Source organism: Paralichthys olivaceus, chromosome 12 (assembly GCF_024713975.1).
Source record: "Paralichthys olivaceus isolate ysfri-2021 chromosome 12, ASM2471397v2, whole genome shotgun sequence".
Lineage (NCBI taxonomy): Eukaryota > Metazoa > Chordata > Actinopteri > Pleuronectiformes > Paralichthyidae > Paralichthys > Paralichthys olivaceus.
The window spans coordinates 14,695,329-14,716,635 of record NC_091104.1 but is presented as its reverse complement, the minus strand read 5'-3'; the positions used below and the strand labels follow the sequence as shown (position 1 = coordinate 14,716,635).

The following is a 21,307-nucleotide window of genomic DNA, read 5'->3' as shown; positions in this document are numbered from 1 at the left end:
TGGATAGTAATTCTTCATGTTCTTATTCCTCTTCTTGTAAATAATTCACTACTTGTAAATAATGTAGAAATATACAATCATGGAGATCAGTCTTTATCAGTCTATAGGAACAGCGTCATTAGAATCTACAAGAGGCACCAAATTTGGCTTTTACAGCTAATTTCTTTTCTCAAGGGGAGAATGCCCTTGGACTGCCCTAGCTGTCTACTTTTTCCTACTGGCTTGTTACTCCATATCCTTGTGGAAAGCCCTGGTGTCACTCTCACACACACACACACACACACACACACACACCTCTACAACTGACATGTGTCTGTGCCAGAATTCATTGGCTTGTATTTATAGCTCATTCCAAGTCTCCCATCCAAAGTGTTATCGCCGCAAATTTAGCTGCGGTGTCAAACACACTCTCATCCTCACCAACCTGAAGTCGTCTTATGAATGTAATGTAGACAGTGAGGTGCCAGAAGAGATGTTATACATCAAGGTACATTTATTTTCCTTATTCATGTAATTAAATACATAGTGTAAGTGCAAATTGTTTGAGAGTCCGGGTCTAGAGAACTACAGAGTATATTTGAGCATAGTACAAAGTTGGACAGTTATTCAAACAAGCTAAATATCACCAGATACTCCTTGTCTTCATAGTAGTTGTACAACAGTACCTAAAACATGGGTGTGTGTGTTGCTCCTTATGGTTATACAAAAGCAAAAACTCTACAATAACCACATCTAAGACACATACTGTTAAATTATCTTGTGCTTGGAAACACCAAAAAGGAAATCATTTTTGATATTTATATATATTGACATATACTGAGAGAAGCCCCAAGTGCTAACCCAGAAACATGAAGCGGTATTTAACATCGGCAGCAAAGCGCGTCTGTGGGCATTTAGCTTTTTTGTGCCAAACCGTACAGTTTGTGGTAAGCACTGCAAAGCAAAAAACGTAGCGTCATTGAAAAACTGCACAAAAAGATATCAAATATTATTTACCCAAGGCTCAACTTCATGCACTTTCTAATAAGCAACACAAAAAAGTCAGTTACTTTTTTTAGTTTATCGAGTTGTGTACCTGTCTACCTAGAAACAAGATCCTGTATGTGTGACTTTGTGTGTTAGTGTTTAGACTGCTATAGACAGGGTGACGGCTTCTCCAGTGGATGCTTTTAGAGAACACCAAGATGACACAGCACTACGCCCCACAGGTGACGACCAGGCTCTTCAACAGTGAGCGAGCTGCCTGACTCTGAGCTGGACTGGACTGTCAGCTTCACGGCGAGACAGACAGACAGGCCTACTCCTCCTTCCTCTTGGCCCCGGGGATCTTTGCCTGGATCCTGTGCAGGAAAAACAAACTTTAAGCCACGTGTCCAGCGAGATATTTACTCAAGATTAAGTTGTGCTTATTCTACTTCATTCTTTTTAGGGAGCTAAGCACTTGATGCTTTCTATGGGCGTCTATAAAGCTCACAAGTCGAGTTTTTACTAAAATTGGCAAAGTCACTGCAGTGGTCAGGACAAAAACTGCAGAGAGAGATGTTTTGCATCAGCTGACTGCAGACACAAGCGACTACAAACACGTCAGTTAAAAAACAAAGCGTAGATCCTCCGACTCTACCGTGAGACTCATGTGAAAGGAGACATTTTACTTCTCATGATTTTAATTGGAGTTTTACTTGAAAAGGTTTACATGCTCTAATGTTCACTTTCTTCATACTGTCCATTGCTGCAGCTCCTCTTTTCAGCCTCTGTCTGAAACACTTGATTTGAGCTTCTGAAGCCCACCCTCCCAAAAAATCCCAGTCTGCTATGATTGGCCGAACGTTGCTAGCTCATGTAGGAAATGTCAGGCTCTGCTCTCGGTTTAAAGTTTGCTGGGTTTGGGGGGGGCGTGCCAGACTAGCTGCTAAGTGTGCGTTATGCAAATGTGGGTTTAGGTTTATATTGTGACCTCAGGATGATGCAGAGGTTTTAGCCTGACCATTGATGAGGTTTTTGAAGAGCGAGAGGAAGTCCCTCTGTGGGCTTTGCAGAACTTTAACATTCACAAAAAAGATTATATCTATATAACACTTGGGGAATGAAAAACTGAAAAAGGTCTGCGATGTGCAGCATCTTTAATTTATCTTTAATGCTGTGACATGACGGACACTGTAATGCAGGTTTGGTCTTCCACTCCTGCCCGCTGGGGTAAGCATGGAACTCTGTGTGCAGCCCAAAATTTGACTATACACGCCGACTGCTCATGCACATTTCTCCAGTGCAGTTGGTGGTGCGCTTTTGGTTTAGTTGCAGTGAAGAGAAGAAGAAGAACATGGATGCTTGTTTTGAAGAGAGGTTGTGTGAGGAGATCTGCTGGTACCCACTTTGTACAACACGTCTTTGAAGGAATAAGGACACACAATTTGGTCCAAACTCCTGGAGAGAAATCGCAGCTATGCTTGGACGGGATGGTAGTCCGATTGATTTACATGGAGGATGACAAACAACCTTATTTTGCATTACCGCCACCTACTGGAATGGAATGTGGGATCAGGTAGGGATGCGTGGAACACCAGACCAACGCAGCCCCTCAGTTTGGTATCAACTGTTCAAGAGTTCATTTCTTTGCAGTAGTGAACGTCAGCAGCACTAAGAGATCAGTGCTGCAATTTTAAGATTATTGTTAACTGTGAAAACTGCTTCCATACAAAAGTTTGGCAAAAATACAACTACTCACTTTCCCACCACAGAGTTGACCTGGGTCCGTATTAGTCCCACATACTGATCAATCTGTGCCTGAAAACAGAAGGAGAAAAAGACAGGTGAAAATACCGGACAACATTTTCCCAGCATGGTCGACTTCAGTAAATCACAAAGCTCCTAAAGATTCCTACCTGGTGTTTCTCATAGACCACAGGCATGGTGAACATGGAGACCACAGCTGCAGAGGCACAGGGAGAGAATCATGTTTAAATGTTCTGACTGACAGTGGGAATATGTGCAAACAAGAACACATTTGTGTCAGCAGATCCCTCAACCACTGCACTTATCTAAGGTAAACTGGAAAAGTAAACGTGCAGTGAAGTAAACATGCCCAGTATTTAAATGTGGTTTTGGCACAGTGATAAGGACACGTTCCTCATTAATCTCACACATGCTATTACACGGCTCTGTTGTGTGTATTGTGTTCTTCTAAAGATTATTGAGCTTCTGACACACACGAGTCAAAATGGCTGAAATGCTGGAGGGTGCGTGTGAGTGTTGGAAAGTTTGTTGTAGATAAGATTGAGTCAGGATGACCTCACCTAGGATGAGCAGTGTCAGGCCGTTGAAGAGAGCGCCCACATAGGTCAGCAGCCACATCAGAACAGAAAACTGAAACCCAATGTGTTTTATTTAATAATGCAGCTTTTGTGATATTCATGTGTCATCAGATGGTTTTAGAGTGTGAGACCAACCTTCAAGGAGTCGACCAGATCCTGCACGAGGAACAGCCTGCGGAGCTCCCTCATACAGGTGTTGGTGTAGAGCAGGATTTTGTCGGCATATTTGCTAATCTGGTCCTGGGATAGAGCGATTTCCATCTCCAGGTAGCCTCTGGGAACGAGCAACAGAAACAGAAAACACTGACGTTCTGTACATGCGGATATTTCAATGAGATCTGTACAACTGACTCATTCCCTCACTTGAAAGGATGCCCCTCATCGGTCTTCTGCACGGCTTGCAGCACAGACTTGTAGATCCTGAAGCTGATGGTGGCAGAGAGGGCAGCCAGGGCTAAGTAGGCCCCGACGCTGACCACACTGAACTGGGTCAGGGAGAACAGGAGCAGGAGCACGCTGCTGAACACGGCCCCGGACTGCTTCACATTCCTCCAGTAGAGCAGGTCAATCGCTGAAGGGGGGTGGAAGAACAGAACAGGGACAAATAAGGTTAGGACCCACAACCTCACTGCCCTGACCTCTTGCTCGCAGACAAGCAGGCCTAGGCATCCATGTCTGTGGATTAGACTGCTGCTGCGTGCTACACACCACACATTTGGGTCAAATAACTAGAGGCTGTTCACAACCCAATGTCCTCCGAGATACACGGCTGTCACGTGATCCTGTTTTGACCCAGCTTCCTAACCTAGCTTTTCATTAGGTTAGGTGGAGCGGTGGAGCGGTGGAGCTGCGCAATGGCGTGAAGGTGTCCAGGTGACAAAGTGTCAGTTCCTCTTTCACCTTTCATATGTATGTCGAGCAAGTCCCTCAAATTTACATCTGACGTGTGCTTATCGTCAGTGGCACCTGGTCCGGTCTCATGCGTATACAAACATACCGTACATACCCACAGGCACGTTACACGGACGGTACAACTGGCTGCTCAAACAAGTGGATTAATGATTGACCTGCCTCTGTGAGGGTAGCAATAGAAATAGAGGAACTATCAGCAGGTCGCAGATAACGGTTCAATGTGACCTGGTCAGACGAGCAGCTCTGTAGTCAGTAATGGAGGATGACGATGGATCAGAGCTGAGTCTCAATAATGCAGTGAAACAACAAGGTTCCTCCGAGCAGCTGGAGATAAAACACCAACATGCCTGCTGGCACTTGTACATCTTGCTGCACCACTTTCCTCCTTTTCTAACATTTCTTATATGCGTGGTGGGGCCTGTAATTCTAAGCCACTTGCAAAGATGACAGAGGAGCGATAACTGAGGATTAGCCCAGTGTACCATTACAACTCCAGTGGCCGACATGGTCCTCAACTGGCAGTCGCCTGTGTCCGCTGGAAACACAGGCCTGTTTCCATGAGAACTGTCAGAACTGCTCGTAACGCCTCTGCTGAACCAGCTGCCAGCCCCCCCCCAACTCCACTGCACCACTCTTCTAGGGTTTACCATTCATCTGTTGCTGCCGACACCCCAGAAGTCCTTCATGTCATGCAGGGGGGCCGAGCAGAAACTGGTACGTTGATGTGAAGTTTTGTGGCGGTGAAGGAGAGAGAAGCTCTGCTGAGGTCTCCTGGGTGACTTACTCTTCCTCTCAAAGCTGTCTGCCTGCCTGCCTGCTCTAATTTTAGCCGTGGAGCTGTGAGCAGCATAGTGATGACGGCCATCTTTACTCTCCACTAAAAGGCATCTGTGAATGCCAAAAAGGGAGGTTAAACCTGGTTGGTCAAAGAAGAGTCATTGTGGTTGAGAGGATCTCACTTATGTTATATGACAGTATAATATATAACAATATGTATAATCTTTTTTTCTTTTTTTCTTTTACCAGTAACCAATAGTGCCTCGCAGTACATATCTGTCTCCAGTGCCCTTTAAATCAAAGACGATACTCATTCAGAAACTGGATCCATGTGTTTTTGCTGCTGTACAAGCACCACTCCCCACAGAAGCTGACAAACTGTTCATGTGGCAGCTGGTTTGAATGGAGATGCTCTCACATACACACACACACAGAGAGTCAGGCACAGGTAGTACATACAGCAGCAGTAACATCATCCACACAGACAGCCCTGCTAGAGACAGACAGACAGACAGGTGTTGGCCAGCAGCAGCGGCGGCGGTGCCCTGGTGATGTGCTGCACAGACTGCACGCAGCCTGAAAAGAGCTAGTGCAGTAGAAGCGTGTACTGACCTGCGGCTCCCATGGCTGAACAGGGAAAGAGGCAGCTGCTTTATCCACGGACAAAAGGAGAGCAGTGGAGGGGGAGTCCCCCCTGCACAGGAGGGGATGGGCCAGAGCCACGCCAGCAAATCAGCACAAGGGGAGGAGGGAGGGAGGCAGGGGGGGACGTCTGTGGGGTGCGGTTGCCAAAGAACCACATTGCAATCCAGCACACACACACACACATGCACCACCATACATACAAACACACTCTCTCCTCTCTTTCTCTCTCTGAGCCCTTTTATGCTCAGGCTTTTAAACATAGAGAACCAAGCAGGGTCTAAAATACAAGTCAGTGCGTCAAAGTAAAAAAAAAAAAAACCAGTGTATTCCTATTGTTTAAGGTCTCCATCATATATCTGCAGCAGCCTCAGTGGACCAGTGTAAAATCACATGCTAAACAATGGAACAGACTGATGCCATGTTCTCCGGCTCCATCAAAACGCTTTGGTGGCAAGGCTTGGCCTAGCACCTGCCTGATGCAGTTACCATAGTTACCATGCTCCATTTTCTCCCCACCGCTTGCTGGGAGATGGAGAGAGGGAGCAAGGGAGGGGCCGACAGAAGAAGCAGAGGAGGGAGGGATGAAGGGGGTTGAAGAGCGTTTCCTTTGGGAATGGTGAGATTCATTTGTCTCTGAATCTGGGGAATCAGCGACACATAATGTGTCTCAATACACATGAAGTCAGCCACTCCCTTTATTGTGGAGCACAAAGGGACAAAGGCAGGTTTAAAACAAGACCTGTCTGTTATCACGTCTGAGAAACTTGGGAAAGAAGGGACAAATGAAGGGTTTAAAAACATGAACTGATTGGGTTAGATCACGAAAATAGATAGATTTTGCAAAATGTTAAACTGATTTCTGGCTGTTTAAGCAGCCAAATTGTTTAAACTATATGACAGTAGGGATGACGTGTGTAATAAGGCACCAAATATAGAAAAAACGTAAGCAATAGTTATTTGCTCAACCTCATAGACGATAGTTTTATGTCAGGCCTCAGGACATGAACACATCCTAAACACAGGATGTGGAATCAGAGCAGGTCCAAATACTGTTTGTTCTTCCCTGATGTTCAGCATGTACACCCTGAGCGAGATCCAGAGCAAATGATCAACCCCAGTGACAATGATATGATTCCCCCCTCCTACTTTTCTGTAGTGAAACTAGTTTAGCCTGACCTCGTTAAATCACTGCAGACGTCCACGTGGCCTCAAACAAGCCGTCAGACTGAGCAAACATGCACAGGGACTTTAACAGCTGGGATTCACACTAAGTGAATGAAACTTAGACTTGCTCATTTCAACTTCATGAAGGACATCAATGTCTAATTTATAGTTACAGGGATAGTTTGGATTTTTTGTAAACGGTGCAAGTTTCTCCTCTGATATTGATGCATGAATGATTGGCAGAATTTCCAAACAGTTACTGTATATATCAGAAAATAACAGATATGAAAAGTAGTGAATGGAGCTAATAACAAAAACACTATCATAGATACGTAAAGGTTTAGCTGTCCATCATTCAACGACGCCTGTAATATTTCCACTGCTTCATTCTCTTCTATATCATTTTAATAGTTCTAAAAACACATCACAGGTCTACCACTGAGTAGAAACCATACTGTTTGTTTATATTTAAGAAAATCTGAACTGCTCATCTCTCTATGAACTATTTAAGAGTTTGATTCTGCCTCATAACAATGACACACTGATCTGAAACCTCAACTGAACCTCTGACTACAGCATGACGAGACAGGTTCTGCTGCAGCCATTCAATATTTATTAAGAAAACGTCTGTTTATCTAATTATCTGCGAGGCTTTGTGACACATTATGACATCCCAATGATTTAGAACTTAATTTAATTGATGAACACACTACAGAGCAGAGGATAGAGATATTTATATAAAACCTGCTGGCTGCTATGTGTCATACTGATTCCTAAAAATGTAATTACAAGCTTGCCTCATTTTTGAAACATCCCTTTTCTGGTGGCAGTGATTCAGTTCTGAGCAATGAGAATGACTAAACAAAAATGACTACAGCTTTCAGGGTGATGCACAAAAAGAGCAGACAGTGAATCTGCACAGTGTCATCCTGCTCTGTCCTGACTGTCTCAGCTTAAAATGATACATTCCTAATGTCATGGACAGATCCCATCAGCTTACACCATCACATTACACAGTCTAAGGCCAAATGAAATGGAGAATGACTCAGTAGAATGACAACAAATGTTGGTTTGTTATCGAGGCGTTTCGTACATCCACAGTCTGACTGCTGAGCTACACAGTCTCTGTTGGGACACAGTAAATGGACCGTTCTATCCCACTTTCCCTGCTACAAACTTAAGATAATACAGCACAACCAGTGTGGAGGAAGGGACGCCATTTTCTCTCTTGGCCACTTCTCCGAGCCCTCCATGCTATAGAAACAGACAGACGGAGGATACTCTTCTCCCGGCCAAGTCTGCGCAAGGTGCTGTGGCAGCCGAGGAGATGGGGCTGATGTAATCAGAATGGGTGTGCCCTGGTTACCATGGAGAGAGTCTGTCAGTGCTGTCCGGATGCTGCGACTGCCTCATGACACAAAAGCAGAGCATACGCCATATATGATAATCAGCTCGGCTGCAAATGTGGGGAGGGTGATAACAATGACACGCCTTAGTCCACAACACCGGCGTCCATGTTAACATGCAGCCAAAACAGATGGCTCTCAGCAAGCTCGTGTGTATCAGCTTATTTTCCAAAACAGCCACCAGCGTCTCTCACCTCCTTGTTTTTCTCAGACACACACACATGCAGCTGAAAGGATCTGTCATCAGGGCGTCTCTGTGTGATAGGAGGAGCAGGTATACACTGCTGTTTGATGCTCCAGCACTTGACAAATACAATTACATAACAAATGAAAAGCACACACACACGACAACAAACCCAATAGTTTCATGAATATGTAACCCACATGCAGGATAGATAACGGTGCATCTCTCACAGCCACAACACACACAGACGATAGATGAGTGAGATCAACACAGTAAACACATCAGTACCCTGGCCCTTCCAGCTGCTCCAGGAGCTCTCCTTCTTCGTCATGTCTGCAGTGGCCTGCATGCTGGTGATCGATTATGTCCCTGCTCTCTCTTGTCTGTCTCTCTGTGGTCTCCGTTTTCTTCTTCGTGTCCCTGTCCCTGAAGCACCGACTCACTCACTCATCCCAGAAAGGCATGAATGGTCGAAAAGGGACGTGGGAGAGAGGCTGAGATGACAGAGAGGGAGGGAGGGAGGGAGGAAAAAAGGTTTCCAAGGTGCTGCCGGCTCGCGGAGCATGCAGACTGATGCTGAGGAGCGGCGCTGGGTAGAATAGAAGGAGCGGATGGGGGGAGAAAGTGCGTATGTATGTCTGTGTGTGTGTGCTGGGGGAGGAGGGGGAGTCAGAACGTAAACACCACACCACAGTCGCCGCTGCAGCAAACCATCCGTGCAATGATTGAGCCTAGGGGGGCAATAAGAGGGTGGGGGTTGATTATCGGAGGATAAGCTTTTTTCAAGGGAAGGTACACGAACTTTCACAATAACAACCCTAACAGAGCCTATTGCCATGACTGGTAATAGTGGGGGTTCAAGTGGTGGGAGAGTTGTCCCACATATGCTTTGATGAGATACCAAAGCAGGAGGATGCATTGTCATGTCTTTTCTAATGTGCTGTGCTGACGTCCCTTGCAGCTTGTTAATATAGTTGGTGTAATGAGTAATACAGGATACAAACGCATTGCAACAGAATGACAGCATCTTTACACATTATGTTTCCATAGATCTGTTTTTGGAGGCTGAACGTGGCCTGACTTGAGGCCATGTTGCTAAGGAAAAGTCTGGCAAACATCCAGCTCTGTTGTTTTTTATTTTTTTATTTTTTAGATGCAAGGTTGTAGCCAGAGATTCAAATAGCAATTTCCACTATGACCATGGGTAAATGAGGAGGCAAAGTGCCAGTACTTTAATAATTCATGTGGAGAGACAGTGCATTATAACACAATGCTCCTTGTTTAGTGCCTCCAGGATGTGTTTGTGCTTTATGATTCCCCCCTAGAATACATTTGTGATGCAATTGGGGCAGTAAAAAAAAAGGGTGATGAAGGATGCTCACAAGCTAATTGCAAAAAGGAAACAGCACAGTCACTGTGGTGTCAGCACTGAGCAGGACATAATTCCTGTATAGATCGGGGGGGGGGAGATATAACGCCCCCCTCTTGCAGACTGCCACACCTCACACCTTCTGCTCGGCGCAGACTTCACAGGCCTAAATGCCAAATACCAACCATGAGAGGGAAAAAAAAACCTCTGAACCATACTGAACATGCTCCCCATCACTGTTGCTATGGCAACTGGCATGGAAGTGCACAGGCCTTTAAAAACAGTATCTGCCCGTGTTCAATTGGAGCTGCAATGACAAAGGTGCAGTGCACCATCTAGTGGTGAAGAAAGAGTACACGTGACCTGGTTTTTGGCATTTCGAGAACCTTCTCACACTTTGAGTAAACAAAACAAGAGGTTTCATAATAAATCATGACAGCTTGTAAAATTGTATAGTTTACATATATTAGTCTGACTAGAGTGCATCAATAGCAGCAGGTATTGGGCAGCATACACCACAGAGGAACCAATGTAAACATGTATTCACATCATTGTGACACCCTGTATTTCTGTAAAATAATAATAATAATTAGATGCAGTCTTCAAAGCCCCAATGTAAGAGTGTGTCCAAATTCTGAAATCAGAAGATTATGTAAAACCATTGTTTACAAGGACAGAGAGAACAGAGCACAGCATCGTCTGCATTAACTCCTGCTGACAGCTAATCTGTCTTATCCAATTACAGAATGATAACAAGTGATGTAAGACATCAGGTGCTGTCAAGAAGCTGAACAACTTTCAGCTTCCTTCCAAAATATTACCAATTTTATACTTCTTGCTGTTTCCTCTAAAGGCAGAAAGTAATGTTTGGGTTCAGCGGTTGTCTTAGACATCAAGCTTTGCCAAACATGTGAATCAATGCATCCTCAATCCAATTAATTTTTCTTCAAACATACCACCAGGGGGAAGCAGACCTCAGAAGGGCACAACACAAGCACTTCCCATCCTCCACGTAAACACTCAGTGGAACATCCCATCTCTCTCTCTCTCCCCTTCTCTCTCTCTCTCTCTCTGCAATCCTTTTAACTTTCACAGCCTTGTAAACAAAACAACTCAACAGCACAACATGCAGGTAGATCCCAGACGGGAAAAACACAAGTAGCACATTAGTAATATGGTTAGAAATTTGCTTGCGATTATCTCTTGAGTATTTTTTCCTGATGGGTCAGTTTTCAAACACAAATACACATGCGATACCTCCTCCACTTGGGGATGACGACACATCAGCAGACACAATGCTACCTGCTCCTCAAGCTGACCACACTTATTCTGGAAAGCCACAACTCATGATGGCGGCTGATAAGCAGTAAGGTGAAACCGCTGCAACGATGAACAGATCACAGACATGATTTCTGTTGCTCTGATGTTTTTTTTTAACAGATATACAGTAGCAATGTTATTTCATATATTTTTGGCCTGAAGATAACTATGTATCCCTAAGAAAAGGGTTCTGGGGGAAAGAGAGTGATGAGATTTATATAACTAACCTTTTTGTTTGTTAAAACCCTCCAGGAACATTGATGCCCCAGGTTTTTCTAGGTCTCCTTTCCCTTCAGTGGTTTGCTTGTGAATGTTGTCCTGAAGGGGCTTCTCCAGTCGCACCTCTGGGGGTATGGCGGCAGTGGGGGGCTTGGGCTTGCTGGGGCGATCATCCTCTGTTTTCACTTGGGTCTTGACCTTTTCTGTGACCAGGGACTCGGCTGGCACGGCCTCAGTGGTGCTGCAGGGAGGGACAGAGCTGGAAACCAGGGGAGAGGCAGGGTTGACACCCTGTTTGGGGCCACTGAAGCCCTGCTCTCTCTTTGGGCTCTCCTCTGACGCAGACTCAATGAAGAGGTCACTGTCGAGCTCTGCCTCTCTTTCCTCTCTCAGAATGCTGTAGGCTGTGGGTGGAGCGTGGTTGCCTGCCAGGCCGAAACCACCCTTGGCGACCGGGGGATTGTCAAAGGGGTTGTTAGGCTGGCTGAAAGCACCCTTGCTTTTAGGTGGCTGGGCAAATGGATTACTACTGGCCTTGGGAGGCTCCTCAGACACCAGCTCGATCTCTGAGTCTCCAGACTCTGCACTGCTGCCATCAGGCTCCCTGCTGCCAGCCTTTATGCCGGGGCTGCTTTTGGAAGCTGCAGGCTTCACTGTGTCAGCCTTGAACATGTCATGGGAAGAGAATTCTTTCTCTGCTCACAGATAACAGCAGAGGAAAGTTGGTGTTAGTCTTCATTCACATTACAAACATACAGTGCCTGCACATATATCTGAAAGGTACGCTATGTCTTTTAGAAGTAACACAATCTTTCTCTTACAAATAAACTTGAGTCATCAGTAGTAAAAATCATCTTTGCTCAATTCAGGACACTCTATTTAATATTCTATACAACTATTAGCTCATGGTGGCCATTAGAGTTAGTAGTCATTTTTGTGTAACTGTCATTACTGAGGATTTTAAACACAACACCTGCTTCTATATCTGACCACATGACAGGGCATTGTGTGTGATTGTGTGTGTGTGTGCACTATGCCTACGTGTCGGTGAAGCATTGGGAGTGGAAGCAGGGCTCTCATCCTCTGGCTCTGATAGTGTAACAGTGGGAACCCCCTGCAAGCCCACACTCAGGACGTTTTCACGCTCAGACACACTGACTGCAGGAGGATGCTGTGGCTCGGCTGGAGGCTGGGACTCAGTCAGGGTGATCTTCACTGGGCTGGCTGTTTGGGGGGTGCCGCCTAGGTTTCGGTAAGAACGGTAGTCTGACAGCTCTTCATCAGAGGGCTCCTCCACATACGGGAAAGAGTGAGAGCCCAGCGCTGGACCTAGGTTCTCCTCTTCCTCTTCCTCCTCTTCATCCTCATCTCTTCCTTGGTAGTTGTCCATGTAGCTTCCCAGCAAGTCACGACCAGGCAAGCTCGTGTCCACCAGGCTGTGCGGAGGCCCCTGGAGCTGCTCATGGCGCTCATCTCCATGGCTGATGTCCATGTAGTTGTAGGATTCCGTCTTATCAGAGCTCATCACAGATTTTGGAATGTCATCAACCAGGTCAGAGGTCATCTTGGTGCTGGAGCTGAAGCTGTAGGTGTCAGTGGAGAAGTCGTTCAGAGCAGAGGAGCTGGTGGAGGACTTGGTGGGCTTCAAGTCTTCTGACAGGTAGGAGGACTCCCGGCTCGATGTGAAGCTCTGATTGGACAGCAGGGAAGTGTAGACATCACCGTCATCGTTCATAGGCTTCCTGAACAGGCCAGACATGGGGTCATCTGGAAAGAGGGAAAGATGTGACACTTAGTGAGAATAGGCACAAAAGATGATGGCAGCACCGTGCGTCACACGATCAAATCAGATCAACCTGTGCCTGAGCAGTTTGATTAATGAAAACATCCGTTTAAACAAGGCGATGTCTGAGCGGGCGCTGCTGCCAGGGAGCGAGGCTGTGGCACTGTGAGAGCAGCACAGACAGCCTGGGTACATGGCTGTGCAGATCAGTGAGGCAGCAGTAACAGAGGGTACTTGTACCCGCTGTGGGACAAAGGAGGATTGTTCAGACCCCGAAAAATTCACAGTGCCACAACCAGAGTCTGTTCTGAATCATGCAGGCAAAGAGCTTCCTGCAGACACATCACTAATCCTGCATCTCCCCTGACAATTTACACAAGCATGACAAGTATCATGAAAACAAACATGTAACATATGAAGAATATAGCTTATGTACAAGCCTCTCTAAAATCTAAATGGTTTAAGATCAGCTAGGCTAGGCTGACAGAACTGTTCAATGATACATGTATAGAATAAATATTTTATAACACCGTGCTACCCGCATGCTGGCACTCACACACACGAAACTAAAATAATTTACACTCATACAGTTGAAGTGTTAATGGTGTTTTAAATATACATCTGAGAATTAAAACTGTGTGTGCCCTGCTATGAAATATCACTCCACATCTCACTGAATTATTTGTTAGTGCTGACACATTAAAGCTGCTCACATTGCATATGACTTGCAAAACAGGAAGACGCTGATAGGAATGTTATTTTAAACCATCAGGTCAGAAGTCAAGGTCAAGTGAAGTATTCAGATTTGTTGACTTTACAGTCTTTCAACTAAAAAACCTCTTCAAGTTTTTCCATGAAATAAAAAAATACACACCCACACACAAACACACACTTTGTGCTGTGTACAAGTCAGAGTTCACACTTAGCTCCTCCTCCTCCTCTCTTGCCCAGCTTCTCCCAGGGCAGCGGTGCTGCTATAAATAGTTCGGGTCCAGCTGCTGGGCTGGATATGGGGGTGAGATTTTAAAATAGCAGCCTTGGGGTTAGCTGGAGGATGTAGACTGACAGAACATCGAACAAGTCAGGACGTCCCGTCCCTCCCTCCGCTTCCTCTAAAAGGTCCCACCACCCTTTCCTCCTGCTGTCCTTCCTCCTGCTGAACCCTGAGTCATTAACAATACATCATACTGCAGTACAATCACAGTACGGATGACTGGGACACAGGAGGAGGGGCGACGTGACATGGAGAAAAAGCAAGGTCCAAAATGCTCTCAGGCTTTAGGCGAACTTATATTCAACAGGATAACATATAATGGATCTGTCCATGGATCCAATGCAAAATAGATGGGCAGCTGTTGAGCCAAGTGCAGTTCAGTGACACGAGTGCCCTTGATGTACTGCTAAAGCAAACCGCTGTATAATCCTCTTAGTGTACTACCATCGCCTAGGTCCCATCAGCCATCACCCTGGCAACACCATCATAATCTAACACTGATTCACTGCACAAATACCTACTGTGCAGATGTGTGAAGCACTCAGAGCCACTACAAACTGTGAACAGAGTTGATCTCTGGCAGCACACCCCCTCTACCCCGCTCTACGCAACCACACAGATAAACTCACCAGCCGCAGCATAAGGCAACAATTAACAGGCTGGGGTGTTTGACTTTAACAGCCACAGTGAAGCTGCTGAGATGCTTGAGAAGTTGTTGAGTTGAGATTGAGGGAATTTTGTATGTGCCGATAAGGCATAGCACCCAGATTCTGGGGGAAAAAACATAAACCCCACCGGGCGGAAGCAAACGCTTTGCTGCACTCGGATGAGATTGGACGTGACAACAGAGGATTTCTCCCCTCACAATGTAGGCACAGAACATAATCATGTCAGTGAAAGTATGATGCAGTTAAATAAATAAGTCCTGGAGGATGTGCTACAAAGGGAGCAGTCCCTTTTGTTTTCCTCTATACAGCCACTGTGGCCCTGAAATTAATGCAGCCTGACAATCTGTGCTATGTCGAGGCATGGGCTCCTAATTACCAGGCCGAAGACAAAAACATGTGAGCACAGACAATATCAAAGGAGTCGAAGTTGCAAAATGAATACATCACAACTTCAAATCAAGGGCTTGTTTCTCAGTGTAGCAGCGCTTTACCCCTGTAGACTCTAACTGCGCCACAGCAGTTACTCAGAGTGGTTAAAGTGAACTAGAATGGACAGCACCCACCTCCACCAAGGCCCAATAGTCCCTTCATGAAACCACATTTAAATCCATTAGATCCGGATTTTGATTTGGATCTGCACCAAATCGCATAATAAATATCAGTCCCCTAAACATGTCAGATTTTTTTCCATCAAGATCCATGAATTATTCTCGGAGAAATCAACGAAAATGTTGAAAAATGTCCTTATAAACTAAAATGATTTAGATGATAGAGTGAGACGTTTTAACAAACAGTTGTATCTCACTGTCTTACTGAGACAGAAGAGGCCCCACAACAACAAACTGCCCTGACTTTTAAAGGATCTCAATCTCTTTCCCTCTGTGTTGTCCCAGAACAGGACATTCATTCCAGTGTTTCTGTTTAGCGCAGCAGCTACAGCACTGTAACAGACACATGACACCATCCATGACTCTGTTAACTGTGGTGTTCTCTTTCACTCCATGACCTTGTGAAAACCAATCCATCAAGACGTTCACTGCGCTCCTCTTTCAGTGTCATCTGTGTCTTTGACATTGAATAAAAAGCTGTAGCTTTATTGTTTTAGGAATATATAGTTATTCTTTGTGTAATACTTTGGCTTGACATGCAGCATTTTTTTTTAAATTTCTTTACCATTTGATGTTCAATCTATTATATATTTATATATATTGTTGATAGTATATAGAGGCACATATGCTGAAACCAGTGTTTTCTCCTTATACCACAATTTGCTATATTTTTGTTTGATAAATACTTTGTAGGGAAAGAGTCAAATGTTTGACATGACACAAAGAATAAAGCTCAGTAACTAGAGGAATTTTCTCATTGATATATTACTTTTGTTTTGTTGTATTTTATGGCGAAAATTGCAGCAGCTTGACACCTGAACATAAGTAACATAGCTGCAAACTGAAAGCTAATTTTTGACATATATGCTTTATATAGTCTCCTCCATGTATGTGATATAGTATCTGCTAAAGAAGTTCTTAGGAATAAATATGATACTAACAATAATAAGTTTTAATATTTACTATTTTCTATTTGTCTTTACAAAAGAACTGAGCCACAGTATAACTCCACTGGGAGTTGGTACAATTCAAAATTCCTATATTAAGTCTCTTTCTTATTTGTCACAGTTTGAAGACCCACTACAAGCCATTATGGTCTCTGTCTTTAAAAGCTTTGCTTATGATGTTTTTGTTCATTGCATATTGATTACAATATCCTTGGTTGTTAACTATCCCACTTTAATGTCAGTGTAGAAGAAGAAAATGGAGCAAACAAAGACGGCCTATACCGAGAGCTGAGGTACAACCAGACCACAAGCAGGGGTCGATAGGAGAACAGCTGTGCTGAAGGATACAGCTGCTCTGAGCTGCATTGATCCAAGACAATGAGGACATACAATTAGTGAAAAAATCGTCAGTGTATCCACCATTCTTTAAAAGAAATCACTGAAGGCCACACAGCACAAATGTTGTTCCAGCGGCTTTTGCAAAGGTAAATCAATCTTGAGATGGTTTAAAGGAAAGCTTATCTGTTATTATTCAGATTGTGAAGCTGTGGTTTGTACAGTACCTGTCTCACTGTATTGATCGTATTTTTCTTGCTCAGATGGAGCTTTATGGATGAATGGAGAGGATGTGGGAGGATCCAGACTGAGTGTCTCTACGCTGTCTGCTTTGGGTCAGAGCTGTCAATTTAGAGTAACTTTAGATTGGCATTTTTACTTTCATTGTTCAGACAGAATTTGGGATTAAAGAGTAAAGATGCTAGCAGGAAGGTGTTAATGCACAGGTCACAACAGCCTACACAAAACAAATACAGACCACACTTATTTGTAAGTGCATTTCCTGATAGTAGCTCTAATCCCATGAGCAGTTTTGCAATAGTCTGTTGGGGATTACTTCATACCCACAGACAAGAGAGCCGGACGTAGGCAGTGAGATCATAAACAGGACATATCACATTTCACATGCAGGGTTTTTAATTGTTCTTAGGGTGAACACGTGGGGGACAGACGGACATGTGAAATGATGATGTAATGATAATGCAGTGGAGCCTTTTGGGTTCAGCTTTTAGCTTGTATCCTTTAACATTTGCTAATTGGAACCAAGGACGGATGAAGATGAATGAGATTGTAAATCCGGCAGGTGCATTGAGATGAGGCCCAAAACCTTCTGGAGGAGCAGTAATATATATATTACATTTATAAGATGCTGGATAAGACAGGTAGTGGACCTGCCAGATGACCTCTGCCTTTGTCGGAGGAAGATTGTAAACAGAAAGTATCGTGGAAGGAAGGACGGTTCTTTGTGTTTCCAGTTTTTCCTCCTCCGACAGCCTGGTCATTTGAACTATCAGGCCTTCCCATCACAGCCCCGCCTCTCTCGCCATTAAGCTGTCCCCCTCCTCCCCCTCCTTCTCATCCTCCACTGTATTATCTTGCATCTTTATCATCTCGTCTGAAAGGACCTAGCACCGACAGCCCGCGCCCCCCCCCCGGGAACAGGAGCAGAGCTCTCACCAGCTAAAGACACAAATGCACTACGCCTGCTTATGAAGTCCAGCAGAGTCCACTAAGTGCTTTTCTCTATCTGAAAGATGTGGAAAAGACTAAGCCAGACAATCGCTGTCTCATTCTTGTTGCTGATGACGTGCTGAAATGGAGAAAGACTTGAGTCTAATCCACCTACCGGGCACTGGATTGTGGGAAAAAAAGGTTCCTCTTGATTCATGGACTTTTTCTGGACATGATGAAGTGACCATTAAAATAGCACATGAGTTATTTGAAAAAACAGAAGGATGTCAAAATGTGGTGTCACTGTTTCTGCACAGAATGCACTTAGTTGTTTTCTTATATGGCAGAAAGCAGGGAAGAGCTCCTACAATACATCTGCTGAAAATAACCTCTACTGTGGGGTTTTCACAACACATCAGATGCCGCAGCATCTTCCACAACTCTCTCTTTCTCTCTCTCTCTCACGCCTCTTGAAGTATTCACAGTGGGAAACTTCTGAGAATAAAAAGAGGCTCTACTGTACATTGCTGTCTGATCCGAGGCTCGACGCTCTGCCCTGTGGTAATTGAATAACGCTGAAATCAGCATCTATTGGGGTCCTGTGGGTAGATCACTGTTGTGAACAAGATTATGACAGGCACGTATCGATTACTTAAGAGAGGCAATTCTAGACGTCTTGAGAAGATAGTTTTTCACTGTTCGTGCTCTTCAAAAGGCCAAACTTCTTCTTTCTCTGACCTCACCAGAATAAATGTTCTCCACCAGGAAAGCAGAGAAGGACAGTGTGTTACAGCGAGGAGGGGTTATTAGTGAATGTGTTTGACAAAGATCAGAAGAGACGACAAGACGTCTGGTCAAGAGGAGGATGTCCACTCTGGCCTGAACGATGTGATGAGATCTGCAACGTTCCCACCAAGAACAAAAGTGACAGAAGGATTTACATCACAGCTACGCAGCGGGAGCCGCAGCTATAGGAGAAGATTATTCTTTCCTCTGTTAGGAATCAAAACATCGTCTGTGTGTGCGTGATTGTCTGTGTGTAACTGAGCTTGCGTGGTACTCTATTGTGAAGGTGGACAATGTGCTTTGTTTACTTTTTGTGTGAGTGCAAACACTGATTAGCCAGTTATTAATTCACATCTATTTTTCACACAGGCTGCTTCAAGGGGATCAATTTTAGTTTTCATATGTTATCTAAATATTGCAATGGCTTTAATTCCCATTGCAACACATTAAGCTTTGGATGTTTCGCTTCTGCTTTCATGTCAAAATCTGCGTCTCAGTGAATTTGTTCATTTTTTGTGTTCAATAATGCTCTTGTGCTTTAAGGTGTTTAAAAAGAACAGTTTTTTCTTTATTGTTTTCATTCTCCAGCAAAACGAAAGAGGCCTGACGAGCAAAGAAACGAAACTAGGTGTCGTTTTTTTTTCTTCCTTTTTTTTAACATTATCTCATGAATTTTTCAGTGAATTCGTGAATGAAAGTGCACGGCTCCAGTTTTGCTCGCCAAGCGAATAGTGAGGCCTGTTTCTTCAGGATTAAAAATAGCAGCATGAGCCGAGTGTGCTGGGGAGGGAGACGGACTTAGAACTGAGGTGATTTTCCCACAAAAACACATGCCTCCCAGCATCCAGTATATAAAAATATCATCATCTGAATATCCTGAAAAACAGCGATGCAGGAATCTCACATCATACATGCTGCTTCCTACTTCCGGACTAAAACAAAATCTGTTTGGTAAAATGTGTCTTTAGTGATAGAAGTCCAGGATTAATTTATTTTTTAATCCATTCACTGGCTATGAAAGCAACAGGGGGTTTAGGTCCATAATCTATTTATCATCCCCTTACACCATCATATCAAAAATATAAGTTTTCTAATACATACAGGCCTGTATGGGGGACGGGCACTGAAGTTGCAACAGGCTACTGCATCTCATCTTACAGACTCTAATATCATCAGGTGGAAAAACATGGGGTCATAGGGCTGGGTGATAAAACTATATAAATAATGATCCCAATCTAGTTTTCATCATTAGAAATATAACAAAGGTTTATTAAAATGGATCTAACGTTATACTTTGTGCAAGCACAGTGAGGAGGTGCAGGGTATGACGTGATTTATCTACCTCAGATTTGTGTTTGGCCACATCTCCCTTTGACTTGGTTTGATGTTTATATGTTTTGATGTGGTTTTAGTAATGAAACATCTGAAAAATCTCAATTGTGTCTTATACTTTTTCACTTTGCTTACATAATGGCAAGTATTGAACCTTGTTGGCGATATGGCCAAAAACTATCGAGGTAAAAATGCTCACATCAGTCGATATCACTAATCCCCATGACTATTATATCTTTAAAGTCTGCTTTATGCTCCTGAGTGAAGGTTGAGCTTTTAACTCTTCTTTATGGACACAGTTGCCAAACAGCAAAACATTTTACAAATCAGAGGTAGATCAATAATGTGTAAAACCTCCTCACTGTGCATCTGTGGATAAATATACATCGTTTTATATCTCCGGATGAACATTACATTGCTATAATTCTGGATGTTGTGTTATTGCCCTGCCCTTCCCTTCAGCCTCAGTGTGGTCACAGCTGTTTTACCGTCACCCCATGGAAGTTACTCGCCAGACATCTTTGCTCCTGTGTTTTCAAACGCAGAAGTTTTGACAGCTCGTCTGTCTCTGGATCCAAACCTGGGACAAATGGACCCGGCTGCTTCTCTCTGTCCGTGTTTACTTCTAAAATGCCGGCCGGCGTCTGGCCCGTTAACAGCGGGGAATCAACCCCTGATGTGTGACTCAAACACAGCAGATCGGTAAATAATGAGTCATTAAGTGCGACTTTTACCTGTGGATGCAGTCTCCATAGCAACGGGAGGCCTTTTCCCGTAGTCCTGGTGACGGGGTTGGAATTGTTGAGCCGGGTCGTCGGTCGCCGCGTCGCCGCCTCGCGCCTTCGCATCCCCGCGGAGCTCGTCGAACCGGGTCGCCGTGTTCCCGAACAGGCCGTTCCTCTCGTAGTCGTCCCCGAACCACTTTCCCTCCGGGCCGAGCTCCTCACCGGGCTGAGCGGACATGTTGCTGTTCGTGCCCCTTGTTTGTCTGTCGGACTGAATAAACACGAGCCGCTGAGCTCCTTCCTCTTCACCTCCTCCTCCTCCTCTTCCACCGGACTGTAAATGAGCGTCTGCGCTGGGATGGGTGACGGAGACAAACACACAGGCACGCAGTCACTCACGCAATGCAGCTCCCGGATGGCGCCTGTAGCCGCCGTGGACGCTGATGCGGTGCGTTGCGGTGTCGTCGGTGCTCCGGCGGGTCGGTGGCGGAGGAGTGAGCTTTATTGTTTTAGTTCAGTGCTCCGGTAATGACGTCACGGTGTCCGTCGACACTTTATTTGGGGCAGAGTCAGACGCGGGAGACGTTGTGTCATCACAACAAACCGAGAGACACCGACTGAGAGACAATCACGAATTCAACTTAGAGGAGACAG

General features: G+C 44.7%; 1 protein-coding gene across 3 annotated transcripts; it reads right to left on the bottom strand.

Annotated features, from left to right (window-relative positions):
- Nucleotides 1-473: 473 nt before the first annotated feature.
- On the bottom strand, nucleotides 474-21,271 carry rtn1a (reticulon 1a). 3 transcript variants are annotated; one of them, XM_020085113.2, is made up of 9 exons: nucleotides 20,663-21,271; nucleotides 12,346-13,071; nucleotides 11,313-11,999; nucleotides 3,672-3,879; nucleotides 3,444-3,582; nucleotides 3,291-3,360; nucleotides 2,880-2,926; nucleotides 2,723-2,781; nucleotides 474-1,340 (listed from the first exon to the last, which is right to left on the bottom strand). In XM_020085113.2, the coding sequence occupies exons 1-9, from the start codon at nucleotides 20,889-20,891 to the stop codon at nucleotides 1,298-1,300; spliced, it is 2,208 nt and encodes a 735-aa protein (XP_019940672.2). In that variant the 5' UTR covers nucleotides 20,892-21,271; the 3' UTR covers nucleotides 474-1,297. The 3 variants fall into 3 exon arrangements, with proteins under 3 accessions (XP_019940672.2, XP_019940673.1, XP_019940674.1); XM_020085114.2 differs by lacking the exons at nucleotides 11,313-11,999; nucleotides 12,346-13,071; nucleotides 20,663-21,271 and adding an exon at nucleotides 8,685-9,038; XM_020085115.2 differs by lacking the exons at nucleotides 11,313-11,999; nucleotides 12,346-13,071; nucleotides 20,663-21,271 and adding an exon at nucleotides 5,610-5,813.
- Between the last annotated feature and the right edge of the window lie 36 nt (nucleotides 21,272-21,307).